Source organism: Rhinopithecus bieti, unplaced genomic scaffold (genome assembly GCF_001698545.2).
Source record: "Rhinopithecus bieti isolate Rb0 unplaced genomic scaffold, ASM169854v2 scaffold_12783, whole genome shotgun sequence".
In the NCBI taxonomy this organism is placed as follows: Eukaryota; Metazoa; Chordata; class Mammalia; order Primates; family Cercopithecidae; genus Rhinopithecus; species Rhinopithecus bieti.
Window position 1 is genome coordinate 218,328 of NW_016807262.1, and position 13,550 is coordinate 231,877.

At 39.5% G+C, this 13,550-nt stretch overlaps 1 protein-coding gene across 1 annotated transcript; it reads right to left on the minus strand.

Moving 5' to 3' along the window:
* Positions 1 to 6,065: 6,065 nt before the first annotated feature.
* On the minus strand, positions 6,066 to 6,553 carry LOC108535102 (LYR motif-containing protein 5-like). The gene is made up of 2 exons (XM_017880820.1): positions 6,509 to 6,553; positions 6,066 to 6,293 (listed from the first exon to the last, which is right to left on the minus strand). The coding sequence occupies exons 1-2, from the start codon at positions 6,551 to 6,553 to the stop codon at positions 6,066 to 6,068; spliced, it is 273 nt and encodes a 90-aa protein (XP_017736309.1).
* Between the last annotated feature and the right edge of the window lie 6,997 nt (positions 6,554 to 13,550).

Consider the following 13,550-nt stretch of genomic DNA (forward strand, 5'->3'; position numbering starts at 1 on the left):
TAGGTTACAATATATAGTTTATAGAAGATGGTGCATGCTATGGAAAAAAAGAACAAGTAGGATCCAAAGTACCAGACAGTGGCAGTCAGAGGGGAGGCCTCACCGAGAATGTGACATTTCAGCAGGACCTGAGGGAGAGGTGGGTGGGCCATGCATGTGTCTGTAGAAAGAGAGTTCCAGATGAAGGAACAACCAGTGCAAAGGCAACTTTTGTGCAGGAAGTTCAATCACTGGAATTCATCTTCTTTCTTTGTTATCTAAGAAATGTGCCAGGCCTTGAATATTTCCTATCTAATGTATCATTGTAGGAGAGCCAGGTGTTAGGCTGTGAAACACTATGTCATCAAGATTAAAAAGCAATTGTATTGGGTGGGGGCGGTGATGGAACTCTTCCATATCTTGGTAGTGGTGGTTCCATGAATGTGCTAAAATTCATAGAACTATACACCCCCAAAGTCTATTTTATTATATGTTAACTTAAAAGATAAACATTTGGAAAAGCATTTTAGTGCATTTTATTTTGGTCTGCTCAAAGACCTGTGAATTAGGAAGGGCAGGGTATTGGTATCCCCACTTTGCAGATGAACAACCTGTGGCATAAATGTCACTGAGCTGCAAGAGGCAGAGGTGAGGCTCAAAGTCAGATCCATGCCAAAGCTCATTCTCATATAAATACTGCACCTGCCATGTTGCCTTCCAAACTAACCACACAGTCAGACTTTCTGGCAATGGGAAACATATTGTCTAAAAAGAAATCGGAATAATAATAGCAGCTGACACAGATTGTTTACCATGTGCCAAGCACTGTTCTAGATACTTTGCGTATATTAAGTTGCAGGAACCCTATGAGGCATGTACTATTATACCCATTTTGCAGATATGAAAACTGAGGCACAGAGAGGTTAAGTAACTTTCCCAAGGCTTTGTAGGTGGTAGGTAGCAGAGTTGGGATTGGAACCCAAGCAATCTGGTCCCAGGATCCATAAGCTTAACCTTCAAGCTTACTGCCTCTGTCTACCTGTGTCAAGCACCAGAGTGCTGAGGCCGTTGTGGTCCTTAGCCTGGGTTTGGGAGGGGGCTTGCACTTGATGAGTCCCTTTTATATAGGATTTGTTTTCAAAGTGGTATAGGTTGGGATTTTTAGGCCTTTTGTATGACCCAATCTTGCAGAAGAAATTTCTCCCCTTTTGCCTGTCATGGTACCCAAAGTACCATCATTAGAGTCACCTCATTGAATCTTAAAGACTGAGCAAAAAGACTGCTTTCAGGCCTTATACCTTATACCACTGGAAGAATCATTTTAATAGCGTGATTGTATTGAGGTGCTGGTACTCTGGGCTGGGCATCTGGCCTGTCCTCCTCTTCAGATATCCTCTCTTATTCTTAAATACCCGATCTCCTATGTCCTGAGGCTTCTCTGAATTACAGGCTCCAATGACAAGGTCCTGCCAAGAGAACTGATCTTAGGGGTGAGGTATTAAGAAGAAGAAGAAGTGAGGAAGATGGGTTTTGAAAGAGGTACATGATGCAGAAATAAACCTCACCACTTTCTCCATTTTCCTAGGATTGGATCTATGTGAACAAACATGTTTCCATGGTTAACAATTCAACTGAATACTTCTCCTCTGGAGGAATTAAACCTGAAGGTGTTTGGTTAAGTGCTTTGGGGCTTCTATGTGACTGTGGGGCCTCTGTGTTCACAGAGTCTCTAAGCATTAATGACTCTCAGTGATGGCTGAAGTCAGGAATAACAATTCTGCATCCTGATGATATTGTAAAGATACCACTACTAAAAACAATGTTTCATTACTATTATTTGTATAATCATTCATTATTTCAAAAGCACTTCTGTGCATTCTTTCATCTGATCTTCCCAACAGCTTCATGTGGATTGGTAAGAATAAGCAATGGGGCTGGGCGTGGTGGCTCATGCCTACAATCCAAGCACTTGAACTCAGGAGTTGAAGACCAGCCTGGAAAACATGGTGAAACCCCTCTTCTACAAAAAATACAAACATTAGCCTGGGGTGGTGGCATGTGCCTGTAGTCCCAGCTACTTGGGAGGCTGTGGCGGTAGGATGCCTTGAACCCAGGAGCCAGAGGTTGCAGTGAGCCAAGATCGTGCCACTGCACTCCAGCCTAGACCCAGTCTCAAAAACAAAAGGAAAACAAAAAACAAACAACAACAAGAAAATCAGTTGTAATAAATAAATAACAGTAGTTAGTATGGGTAGTGCCTAACACATCAGGCCTTGCACTGTGTCACATCTGTCATCTCATTCAGTGTTCACATCAATTTGTAAAGTAGCCATTATTTGTTATTCCTGTTTTACAGATGAGGAAACTGAGGCACAGAGGTTGAATAAGCCACTCCAAACTCTCACAGATATTATATGAGTAAGTGGCAGAGCTGGGATTGGAACCAGAGTCTGTCTGCCTTTGAAACCTGTGCTCCCAGCTACAGGTTTCATGGCCTTTCTAGGTATTCAGGCAGTGAAGGAAAAAGGGAACAAGATGCAGTATTCCAGGCAGAGGGGAAAGTATATACAAAGGATATGGACTATTGTTAGAGCATGACTCATTAGAAGAGTTTCATCTTGCATGGCCAAAGTAGCAAGGAAAACCTTGAAGAAGATGGCAATGATTAAGGTCTTTCTGGATTAGGGTGTGTCCTTTATCCTAAGGATATGTGGAAAGTCATGAGGGGGCTTCCTGTGGTTAGGGTTGTAGTTTGGAAAGCTCTCTTCTGTCTGCTCTGTGGAAAGTTGACTGAATGATTGAGCTTAGAGGGAGGGAGTTGATTAGGAGGCTGTTGTAATAGGCAAGGGGAGAGAGCTTTAGCAGCATGTGAACCAAGTCTATGGTAGGAATGATGGAGAGGAGGGGATGATGCTGAAGATGTTTGTGGAGACAGAGATGACAGGACTTGGAGATTGAGTGGCTGAAACTCACCAGGGTTAAGGCAGGATTAATTAAGGAGGAGCAAAGTGTGAGACTTAGGTTCACAGGGTTCCAGAAATGGTGAACCCAGGTGCATAAACTCATCTGAGGGTGAGCAAGGAAACAAGTTTGGGGTGTCAATGAGGCACCCAGGCAGACATGTCCACTCTCCTGTCCAGGCTGATCAGTGGCTCATCTCTTCTCAAAGTAGCTGTTGCCACTGTGGGGCAGCTCTCATTCCTCCTGCTTTGATGCAAAACCTGTCCTTATGATTTTCACCTTACTTCTGGCTCTGGCTTCACCACCAAGTATGGAAAGTCTTTCATACTTTCTTTAACCTTTCCCAATGAAGTTTTCCTTCATGTCACAGCCTCCAAGAAGTAAGCTTGCAAAGTTGCCTTATAAAGTCTCTTTTTTTCCTGTCTGGTATGGTCACTCCTGCCCTCTAGTGGCTAGTGCTAGGGCAGCATGGGGCTGGGTACCCAGCAGGCCTACTGGGTTCTATCCCAGCCTGTCTTCCTGCCCGTCTTTTCCTAGACCTTCACCAGAATCCCTCTCATCCGCACCTTGTCTTGCCATCAGATTAAGTTTGGCATTGAAGCGATATCCTGTGCCCTATCCTAATGATTCAAGAGGAAAAGATCTTGAAAATTACATAATCCAGCTCCCCACTTTCACACCTGTGGACCAAAATGACTACAACGGCCTTCTAACCTGTCTGGCTCCTTTCATAGACACATCCTCTAGGTCTATTTCTACACAGTGGCCAGGTAGACCAGATATCCCTCTTGTCTCTAACCCTCCAATGGCTTACTTTCACAATTGGCTTCAAATCAAAATTGTTTTCAACATGGCCCTTCATGATCCGACCCCTCTCTGCTTTTCTAAACATTCTCTTATAAGAATCTTGTTCTAACTTCCTGATGGAGCTGGCCATCCTTCTGTTCTTCAAATGTGCCTTGCTTTTTCCTACCTTAGTGCCTTTGCTTATACACCTCTCTCTCCCCATCCTTTATGTTTCAGCCTAAAGATCACTCCTGAAAGAAGTAAAATTGTCTCTGTTTGCTGATGACATGATCTTAAATATAGAAAATCCTAAAGAGTCTACAAAAAAACCTGTTAGAACCAATAAATGAATTCAGTGAAGTTGCAGGGTACGAAATCAACATGCAAAAATCAGTAGCATTTTTTTACACTAACAACAAACTAACTGCTAAGGAACTTAAGAAATCAATTTCATTCACAATAGCACCAAAAAATGAAATGCTTAGGAGTAAATTTTACCAAGGAGGTGAAAGATCTTCATACTGGAAACTACAAAACATTGGTGAAAGAAATTGTAAGTGACACAAATAAATGGAAAGGTATCCCGTGTTCATGGATTGGAAGAATTGTATGTCCGTACTACCCAAAATGATCTGCAGATTCAATGCAATCCCTATCAAAATTCCAATGTTATTTTTCATGGAAATAAAAAAAATCCTAAAATTTGTATAGAACCACAAAAGAATCTGAATAGTTAAAGCAATCTTGAGAAAAATGAAGAAAGCTGGAGGCACTTGAAATCTATTATAAAGCTATAGTAATCAAAACAACATGGTACTGACAAGGACACAATGACTGATAGAACAGCAAAGAGATCCCAGAAATAAACTCACACACTTAATTGAAATAAACTCAATTGAAATTTGACTAAGGTGACTAAGGTGACTAAGGTGACAAGAACACACAATGGAGACAAGACAGTCTCTTCATAAGTGATGTTGGGAAAATTGGATATCCATAGGCAGAGTGAAGTTGGACCCTTATCTCACATCATACAAAAAAACAACTCAAAATGGATTAAAGACTTAAATATAAGACCTGAAACTATAAAACTACTAAAAGAAAACAAAGGGGGAAAGTTCCATGACATTGGTCTAGGCAATTATTTCTTGGACATTGTCCAAGTGTTTCCAAAAGCACAGGCAACAAAAGCAAAAATAAACAAATGGAATTGCATCAAACTAAAAGGTTTCTGCACAGCAAAGAAGCAATGAATAAAGATGCAACCCAGAGACTGGGTGAAAACATTTGCAAACTATACATCTGATAAGGGGCTAATATCCAAAATATATAAGGAATTCAAACAACTCTATAACAAGAAAACAAATAACCCAGTCAAAAAATGGGCAAGGAAACCAAATAGACATTTCTCAAAAGAAGACATACAAGTGGCTAACAGATATATAAAAAAATGCTCATTATTACTAATCATCAGGGAAAAGCAAATTAAAACCATAATGAGAACTCACCTCACACCTGGTAGAATGGCTATCATCAGAAAGATGTCAGATACAAGTGTTGGAGACAGCGTAAAGAAAAGGGAAAACTTGTGCACCATGGGTGGGAATGTAAATTTTTTTGTCTTTAGGATAAAATAATAGAATAACATTATTTACTTTCTTTTATCAAAGAAGTTAATTGATACGCAACAGGAGACTTGGTTTCAGGCCCAAAGGTAGCAGCAGCAGCATTAATAATGGAAATAATTGAATGGTTATGTGTGTAATGCCTGTCACCAGCAGGCTATTTCAAGTTCAGCAGTAATGACTCCATACATATTATTATTTCTATAACTACATTTAAATCATTACCAGGAACTGCTTATTTTATAGTGACCCTTGAATATGTGCTGTTAATGTACCAAATTGGGGGAAAAAATAAGGGATTCATTTCAAAAGTTAAAAGAAACAAGTATGTAAGAAATTATTTTGCCTATTAAATGTTTAGTAAATGGCATTCTCTTGTCAGTAAAATGGAGAAATAAGCTAAAAATAATTGGCTAAGTTCTATTAATTTAAGTTACAGGATTAAGTGTATTATATTTTCATTCAAAATTGGATGCTCATTAATTTATAATCGGTAGTGTAGCTAAATCGCTATCTTTGTATAAAAATAGAGCATAAAGTTGCTGATAAATCTCAGTATGAACAGAAGTTGAAACCTATTTAGTTCAGCAGGGCAGCTCAAGGATTTTTTTACACAACATGTATATCTTCCCATTTTAAGTTAGAATTATTTTACAATATCTGGTATACATAAACAGCTGGCCCTGGTTGTCAGCTACATTAAAGTAGTAGTGATCAATTAGTTTTGTTGGTATCTGAATAATAGCGTTGTTTCATAGCTTTGTATTTCCTAACGAAGTATAACGCTTCTAGCTCTTTCATTACAAATTCGCCCTGTGCAGTAAGTTCTTTGCTCTTCTCTGGATTCTTCATGTCTTTGTTTTTAAGGAAAATGTTCTTCAAACGCCTTTTAAAATAGTGTGGTCCTTTTGGACAGTCTCGTCCAAGATACAGCAGATTTTTTTTCTTTTTTTTGAGAGAGCGTCTTGCTCTGTCGCCCAGGCTGGAGTGCAGTGGCGCGATCTCGGCTCACTGCAACCTCCGCCTCCCGGGTTCACGCCACTCTCCTGCCTCAGCCTCCCGAGTAGCTGGGACTACAGGCGCCCGCCACCAGGCCCGGCTGATTTCTTTTGTATTTTTAGTGGAGACAGGGTTTCATCAAGATACAGCAGATTTTTATAAAGATGTAATACTTCTCCTCTGAAAGAGTTGGCCATTTTCATTTATCATGTAAATTATCCACCTTTATGCATAACGTACTTTGCCTCCAGACCCCAGGATCCCGGAAACGGAACAAAACTCCCCGGCGGCGGCACTCACGCACTTTCCGGCACGCCGGACCCCGGAGCCGTAAAAGCCTCGACCGTTTCTACGACTCTGCCCGTCGACAGCGAAGCTGGCGTTTTTGAGATGGAGTTAACGCTCTTCTTACCCAGGCTGGAGTGCAATGGTGCGATCTCAGCTCACTGCAACCTCCGCCTCCTGGGTTCAAGCGATTCTCCTGCCTCAGCCTCCCGAGTAGCTGGGACTACAGGCACGTGCCACCACGCCTGGCTAATTTTATATTTTTAGTAGAGACGGGGTTTCTCCAGGTTGGTCAGGCTGCTCTGGAACTCCGGCCCTCAGGTGATCCGCCCACCTCGGCCTCCTAAAGTGCTGGGATTACAGGCGTGAGCCACCCCGTCTGGCGGGAATGTAAATTAATATGGCCATTATGGAAAATGGTATGGAAGGTCCTCAGAAAACTAAAAATAGAACTACCATGTGATCCAGCCATCCCACTTCCGGGTATGTATTCAAATAAATTGCAATCAATGTATCAGAGATATCTGCACTTCCATATTCATTGCAGCATTATACCCAGTAGCAAAGATATGGAACCAGCCTAGGTGCCCATCATCAGGTGAATGGGTAAAGTAAATGTGGTATATATACACGCCATGGAATACTATTCAGCCTTAAAAGGAGGGGGAAGCTAGGGCCCAGTGGCTTATGCCTGTAATTCCAGCACTTTGGGGTTCAAAGCAGGAGAAGTGCTTGAGGCCAGGAGCTCGAGACCAGCCTAGGCAACATAGCACCTCCCCCTCCCCCAATTTTTTTTTTTAAACTAGCTGGGCATCTTAGTACACGTCTGTAGTCGCAGCTACCCTGGAGGCTGAGGTGGGAGGGTCACTTAATCCTGGGAGGTTGAGGCTGCAGTGAGCTATGATCGCACCACTGCACTGCAGCCTGGGCAACAGAGTGATATCATATCTCAAACACACAAAAAAAGGAGGGGAGAATTCTGTTACTTGCTACAGCATGGGTGAACTTGAAGAACATTATGCTAAGTGAGATAAGCCAGAGACAGAAAGACAAATATCACATGATCTCACTTGTAAATGGCATCTAAAACCATTAAACTCATAGAAGTTAAGAGTAGAATAGTGGTTGCCTAAGGCTGGAGAGGGAGCTGAATGGGGAAAGGGGACATGTCGGTCAGAGAGTACAAAGTTTCAGTTATGAGAGATAAGCTCTTGTGATCTTTTGCACAGAATAATGCGTTGTAAATAATGCATTGTAAATAATGCATTGTATATTTCAAAATTGCTAAAAGAGTAGATTTTAAATGTTTTTTTCCACAGAACATGATAAGTATGTGAGAGGATAGATTTGTTGATTAGCTTGACTTAATCATTCCACAATGGAAACATAGCAAAACATCACAGAAATATATATAATTATTGCTTGTCAATTTAAAGTGAAATTTTTAAAAGTAACCTTCCCAGAGAGGTCTTCCCTAACCATCCTCTCTGCAGAAGTCCTGCCCCAAGTGAATTTTGATGACCACACTCTGTGTATTCCTTATGTGCACTTACCCCAAACCATGAATGTTTGTTTGTATGTTCATGATTGGCCTTCCTTTGCCAGCCTGTAAGTTCCACTGGGGCCCGTAGTGGGCAGAAGTTACCCAAGAAGACTTTGACTAACATTGGAGTAGGTGAAAAGATGACAAGAGGTGATTCTTTTCAAAATCAGGGAATTCCTACCAATGAAAGGTTGACCAGAGCCCCTGAAGAGAGAATTGTTAAATAAACTCTAAGATCCCCTCACCCCTAACATTTTGTTAACTTTTCTGTCTGGTGTTTGAAAAATGTAAGAGGCTCAGTTCCAGTAATGACTCTGTAGCCTGTGTTGGACTAAACCTCTCGCAAATGATAATGATAAACTTTAGCCAAAACATTTCAAACGATTTGAGGTTGCTGGAGAAAAACAACAAAAAAATAAGATGTGGACAGGATTTGACCCTTGAGGGAAGGAAACCACACCCACTTAGTGAAATATACATTTAAGTGGCTCTTCCCAGGCCACCTGGCATGGAGCAGCTGAAACTAAAGTGGAGAACTGCAGCTTTGCTGGTTTGACAAATCAGTGGTCAGAGTATAAACTCACAGAGTGGCTGGAAAATGAGGACATCGAAAGAGATGCCCCAGGTCCATGCGCCCACTAGGATCAACTGACGCCTCTGTGGAACCTTTGATGGGTCTATCTGTCTCTCAGCCCACATCTGCTTTTCATTCCTGCCCACAGTTGTTGAGCGTGGATGGAAGCACTGCCTAATAAACTTCCTGCTTGCAAGTGACCCAGGGAGTGTCAGCTACCTGGGGAATTGGACTTGAAAACAATCTAAGTAATATTTGCAGAGCATTACACCCAACAACCGCAAAATACGTGTTCTTTCCAAGTGCATCTGGAACATTCATCAAGATAGACTGTATTGAACCATACAATTAATCTTTTTTTTTTTTTTTTTTTTTTTTTTTGAGACAGAGTCTCGCTCTGTCCCCTAGGCTGGAGTCCAGTGGCACAATGTTGGCTCACTGCAAGCTCTGCTTCCCAGGTTCACACCATTCTCCTGCCTCAGCTCCCCAGTAACTGGGACTACAGGCGCCCGCCACCATGCCCGGCTAATTTTTTTGTATTTTTAGTAGAGACGGGGCTTCACCGTGTTAGCCAGGATGGTCTTGATCTCCTGACTTCATGATCCGCCCGCTCGGCCTCCCAAAGTGCTAGGATTACAGGCGTGAGCCACCGGACCTGGCAAAATTAATCTTAATGAATGGCAAAGGTTTAAAACCTTATAGACTATGTTCACGAATCACAAATGATTTATATTAAAAGCATTAACATGACAATAATTAAAAAGCACTGAAATTTGAAAATTAAATGCATGTTTTAGTAATACATCAGTCAGAAAATTATAAGGGATATACAGAGTAATGTGAAATGAATGATAATGAAAATTCAACATGTCAGAATTTCTGGGAAGGAAGCACATTGCTTTAAATACTTTTATTGGTGAAAAAAAGGGTTTAAAAATTAATGATCTGTGTTCCCAGCTCAAGACTAGAAAATAGAACAGTAAATTAAACTTAAACCAAAAATAAGGAGAAGAAAGTAAGTAATAAAAAAAGAGATAAGTGAAATAGAAAACAAACAATGGAGAAGTTGAAAAGGCTGCAAGTTGGTGCCCTGAAAGAGTAATACAATTTATAAATTCTTAGCAACATGGATCAGTCAAAAAGAGAGAAAAAGCAAATTACCAATATCAGGAATATCAGGAGGAATCATAAGATCCTACAGAAAGGATATATTATGAACAACTTTATTGCCGGTAAGTGTCACAACCAAGATGAAATGGACAAAATGCTCGAAATCACATATTGTCAACATTGAGATAAAAAGAAAAACAAAAGATGAATAGCTTTATAAAGGAGATTCAATTCATCATTAAAACTTTCCCACAAAGAAAACCAACCCCAGATGGTTTCACTGTTGAATTCTGCCAATAATTTAAGAAAAAAACCCACAATATTACACAGACTCTACAGAAAATAGAAAAGGAGGGAATATTTCTCAATCTATTTTGTGAGGTTAACATTACACTGATACTAAAACCTAGCAAAGACATTGCCAAAAAATAAAACTACAGACCAATGTTTTTGTCATGAACATAGACACAAAAATAGCAAAATGTTAACAGATTGAATCCACCAATATATGAAAAGGGTAATACACTATGATCAAGTGGGATTTATCCCAGGAATGCAAGTTTGGTTTAACATTTAAAAATCAATCAATGTAATTTACCACATTGTTAAGCAAATAAATGTTTTCAAAAACACATAATCCTCTCAATACATTTAGTAAATCACTTGGCAAATTCAACTCCCATTCATGATAAGAACTCTCATCCAAATAATAATAAAGGGAACTGCCTGAATCTAGTAATTTACCAAAAAACCTACAGTTAACACCACATTAATGGTGAGATACTGAGTGTTTTCCCCCTAAGATTAGGAACAAAGTAAGGTGTGTGTTTTTGTGATTTCTGTTCAATATTGGAGGCCCTAGCTAGGACAATCAGATAAGGGAAATTAGTAAAAGTCATTTAGATTGGAAAGAAAGAAGTAAAGATATCTCGCTTTGTAGTTTGATTATTTAAGTAGAAAGTATTAAGGAATCTATAAACAACTAGTAGCAACAATACTTGAATTTAGCATGTCAATATATTGAAAATAATATTATACTGGCAGCAAACAAATGGAAAGTGAAACTTAGAAAACAGTGTCATTTTAAAAACATGCAAAAAACCCCCAAACAAAATAGGAACAAGTTTAGCAAAATGTATGCAAGATCTCTATATTGAAAATCACGAAAAACTTTCTGAAGAGAGTGGTCTACTGTGTTCATAAAGCAGAAAAACCAATATTGTTCAGTGACAATTCTGCTCAGTCTATGCAATCTTGAACAATATTCCAACAGACTTTTTCATAAAAGTTGATTTTAAAATGCATATGAAAATAAGACCTAAGATACTTAAGACAATCTTGAGACAGAAAATTTAGGTGGGAGGACTCACTTTACCTGATTTTAAAACTTTATGGAAAGCCATAGCAATCAATAAATAGATCAATGGAGTGTATTAAACAGTCCAGAAGTAGACCCACACACGTACAGCCAATCGGTGCCAACAAGGCCACCAAAGCAATTCAGTGGGAGAAAAATACTTTCATAAATGGTGCTGGCAACCTGGATAAATGAACGGGGGTGAAAAGGAACTTCATACTCTACTTCATATCACTCAAAAATCAAGTTTAGATGGATCCCTGACCTCAATAGAAAAGGTAGAAGTATAAAGCTTCTTTCTATAAGACGTTATAGGATAGTATGACTGTGATCTTGGGGTAGGCAGATTTTTTTTTCTATCGTTTTTTGAGATGGAGTTTCGCTCATGTTGTCCAGGCTGGAGTGCAATGGCATGACCCTGGCTCACTGCAACCTCCACCTCCTGGGTTCAAGCGATTCTCCTGTCTCAGCTTCCCAAGGAGCTGGGATTACAGGCATGTGCCACCACACCTGGCTAATGTTGTATTTTTAGTAGAGATGGGTTTCTCGATGTTGGTCAGTCTGGTCTCAAACTCCCGACCTCAGGTGATCCATCCACTTCAGCCTCCCAAAGTGCTGGGATTACAGGCGTGAGCCCCTACACCTGGCCTGGCAGAGATTTTTAAGAACAGATACAGGAACACCATAAATGAAAAATTTGATAAATTAGGTTTCATAAAAATAAAAGTTTCTGAGCGGGCACAGTGGCTCATGCCTGTAATCCCAGCACTTTGGGAGGCCGAGGTGGGCGGATCAACTGAGGTTGGGAGTTCGCAACCAGCCCGACCAACATGGAGAAACCCCATCTCTACTAAAAATACAAAAGTAGCCAGGTCTGGTGGTGCATGCCTGTAATGCCAGCTACTCAAGAGGCTGAGGCAGGAGAATCGCTTGAACCCGGGAGGCAGAGTTTGTGGTGAGCTGAGATCGTGCCGTTGCACTCCAGCCTGGGCAACGAGCAAAACTCTGTCTCAAACAAAAAAATAAAATAAAATAATAAAATAAAAGTTTCTGTTTATCAAAACATCTGCAGATACGTATAATAGACTTTATATATGTATATATATTTATATTATATACATATATGTATGTGTGTGTTTAGATACATATATATGAAAGAATATGTAAAGTATTCCCAATACCAAAATATAGAAGTGTGATCTCATCCTATGGTATCATTTTTTTTCTTATTGGGATGCTTTTATCTCAAACAATTCACTTTTTTAAGAGTTGTTTTATTCTGCCATACTTCTGCTCATGAAGGAAATGAAGTAGTAAGCCATAGAATGGTAGAAAATGTTTAGAATGTACGTGTCTGACAAAGGACTTGTATCTAGAATATATAAAGAACTCCTACAAATCAAAAATAAAAAGATAAACAACCTGCCTTTTAGAAATGGGCCAAAGATTTGAATAGATACTCCACAAAAGAAGGTATGTCACTGGCCAGTAAACCCGTGAAACTTGTTCACTCTCATTCAATATCAGACAAAATAAATTTAAAACACAATAAGGCCCTGTGCTACACCCACTAGAATGGGTAAGATGAAAAAGACAACAACCAAATGTGAGAAAGGATGTGGAAGAATGGGAATTCTCAAATGGAGTGTGCAAAATCAAACAACCACTATGGGAAACTTTTTGACGGTTTCTTATTAAGTTAGACATACACTTACCCCATGACCCAACAAATTAACTCCTGGGTATTTTCTCAAAGAAAAGATCTACTCCTCAATCTATCTATCCATCCATGCATTCATCATCTATCTATCTCCACAAAAGACTTAAATAAAATTTCTTACAACAATTTATTCATAATTCCTGAAAACTGGAAACATTTCAAATTTTTTTTTTTTTTTTTTTTCTTTTTAAGGGAGAGAGCAAAAAAGCAAGAGATCAACCACGCAAGAAAGAGATTGAGCACAACAGTGAGAGTAACAGTGAGAGCATGGATGAAAGTAAAGAGAAAGGCAGAGATGGAGACTGAAAGAAGAAAGAACAGAGAAGGACTACAGAAACACACTAAATAAAATACACACAGGATCAGACAAAGAACATACAGAATCAGGGAAAGAACTCACTAGTAAAGGAACAAAATCCAGCTCAAGTAATTGAGCCTAAAGAAATAAATAATTGTCTGATGAATAATTCAAAACAATCACCTTAAATTCAGTGAGCTACAAGAGCACACAGATTAACAAATAGAATCAGTAAAATGATGCATGAATAAAATGAAAATATCAACAAAGAGATAGAAATAATAAAAGAATCTGAAATTTTTGAGTCCAATAT

Bases quoted from the DNA above. Each gene is read 5' to 3' on its own strand.
- LOC108535102 (XM_017880820.1), bottom strand. From the start codon at position 6,553: ATGAAAATGGCCAACTCTTTCAGAGGAGAAGTATTACATCTTTAT. The intron at 6,294-6,508 runs AAAAATCTGCTG...AAAAAAAAGAAA, and splicing joins GAGAAGTATTACATCTTTAT to AAAAATCTGCTGTATCTTGG.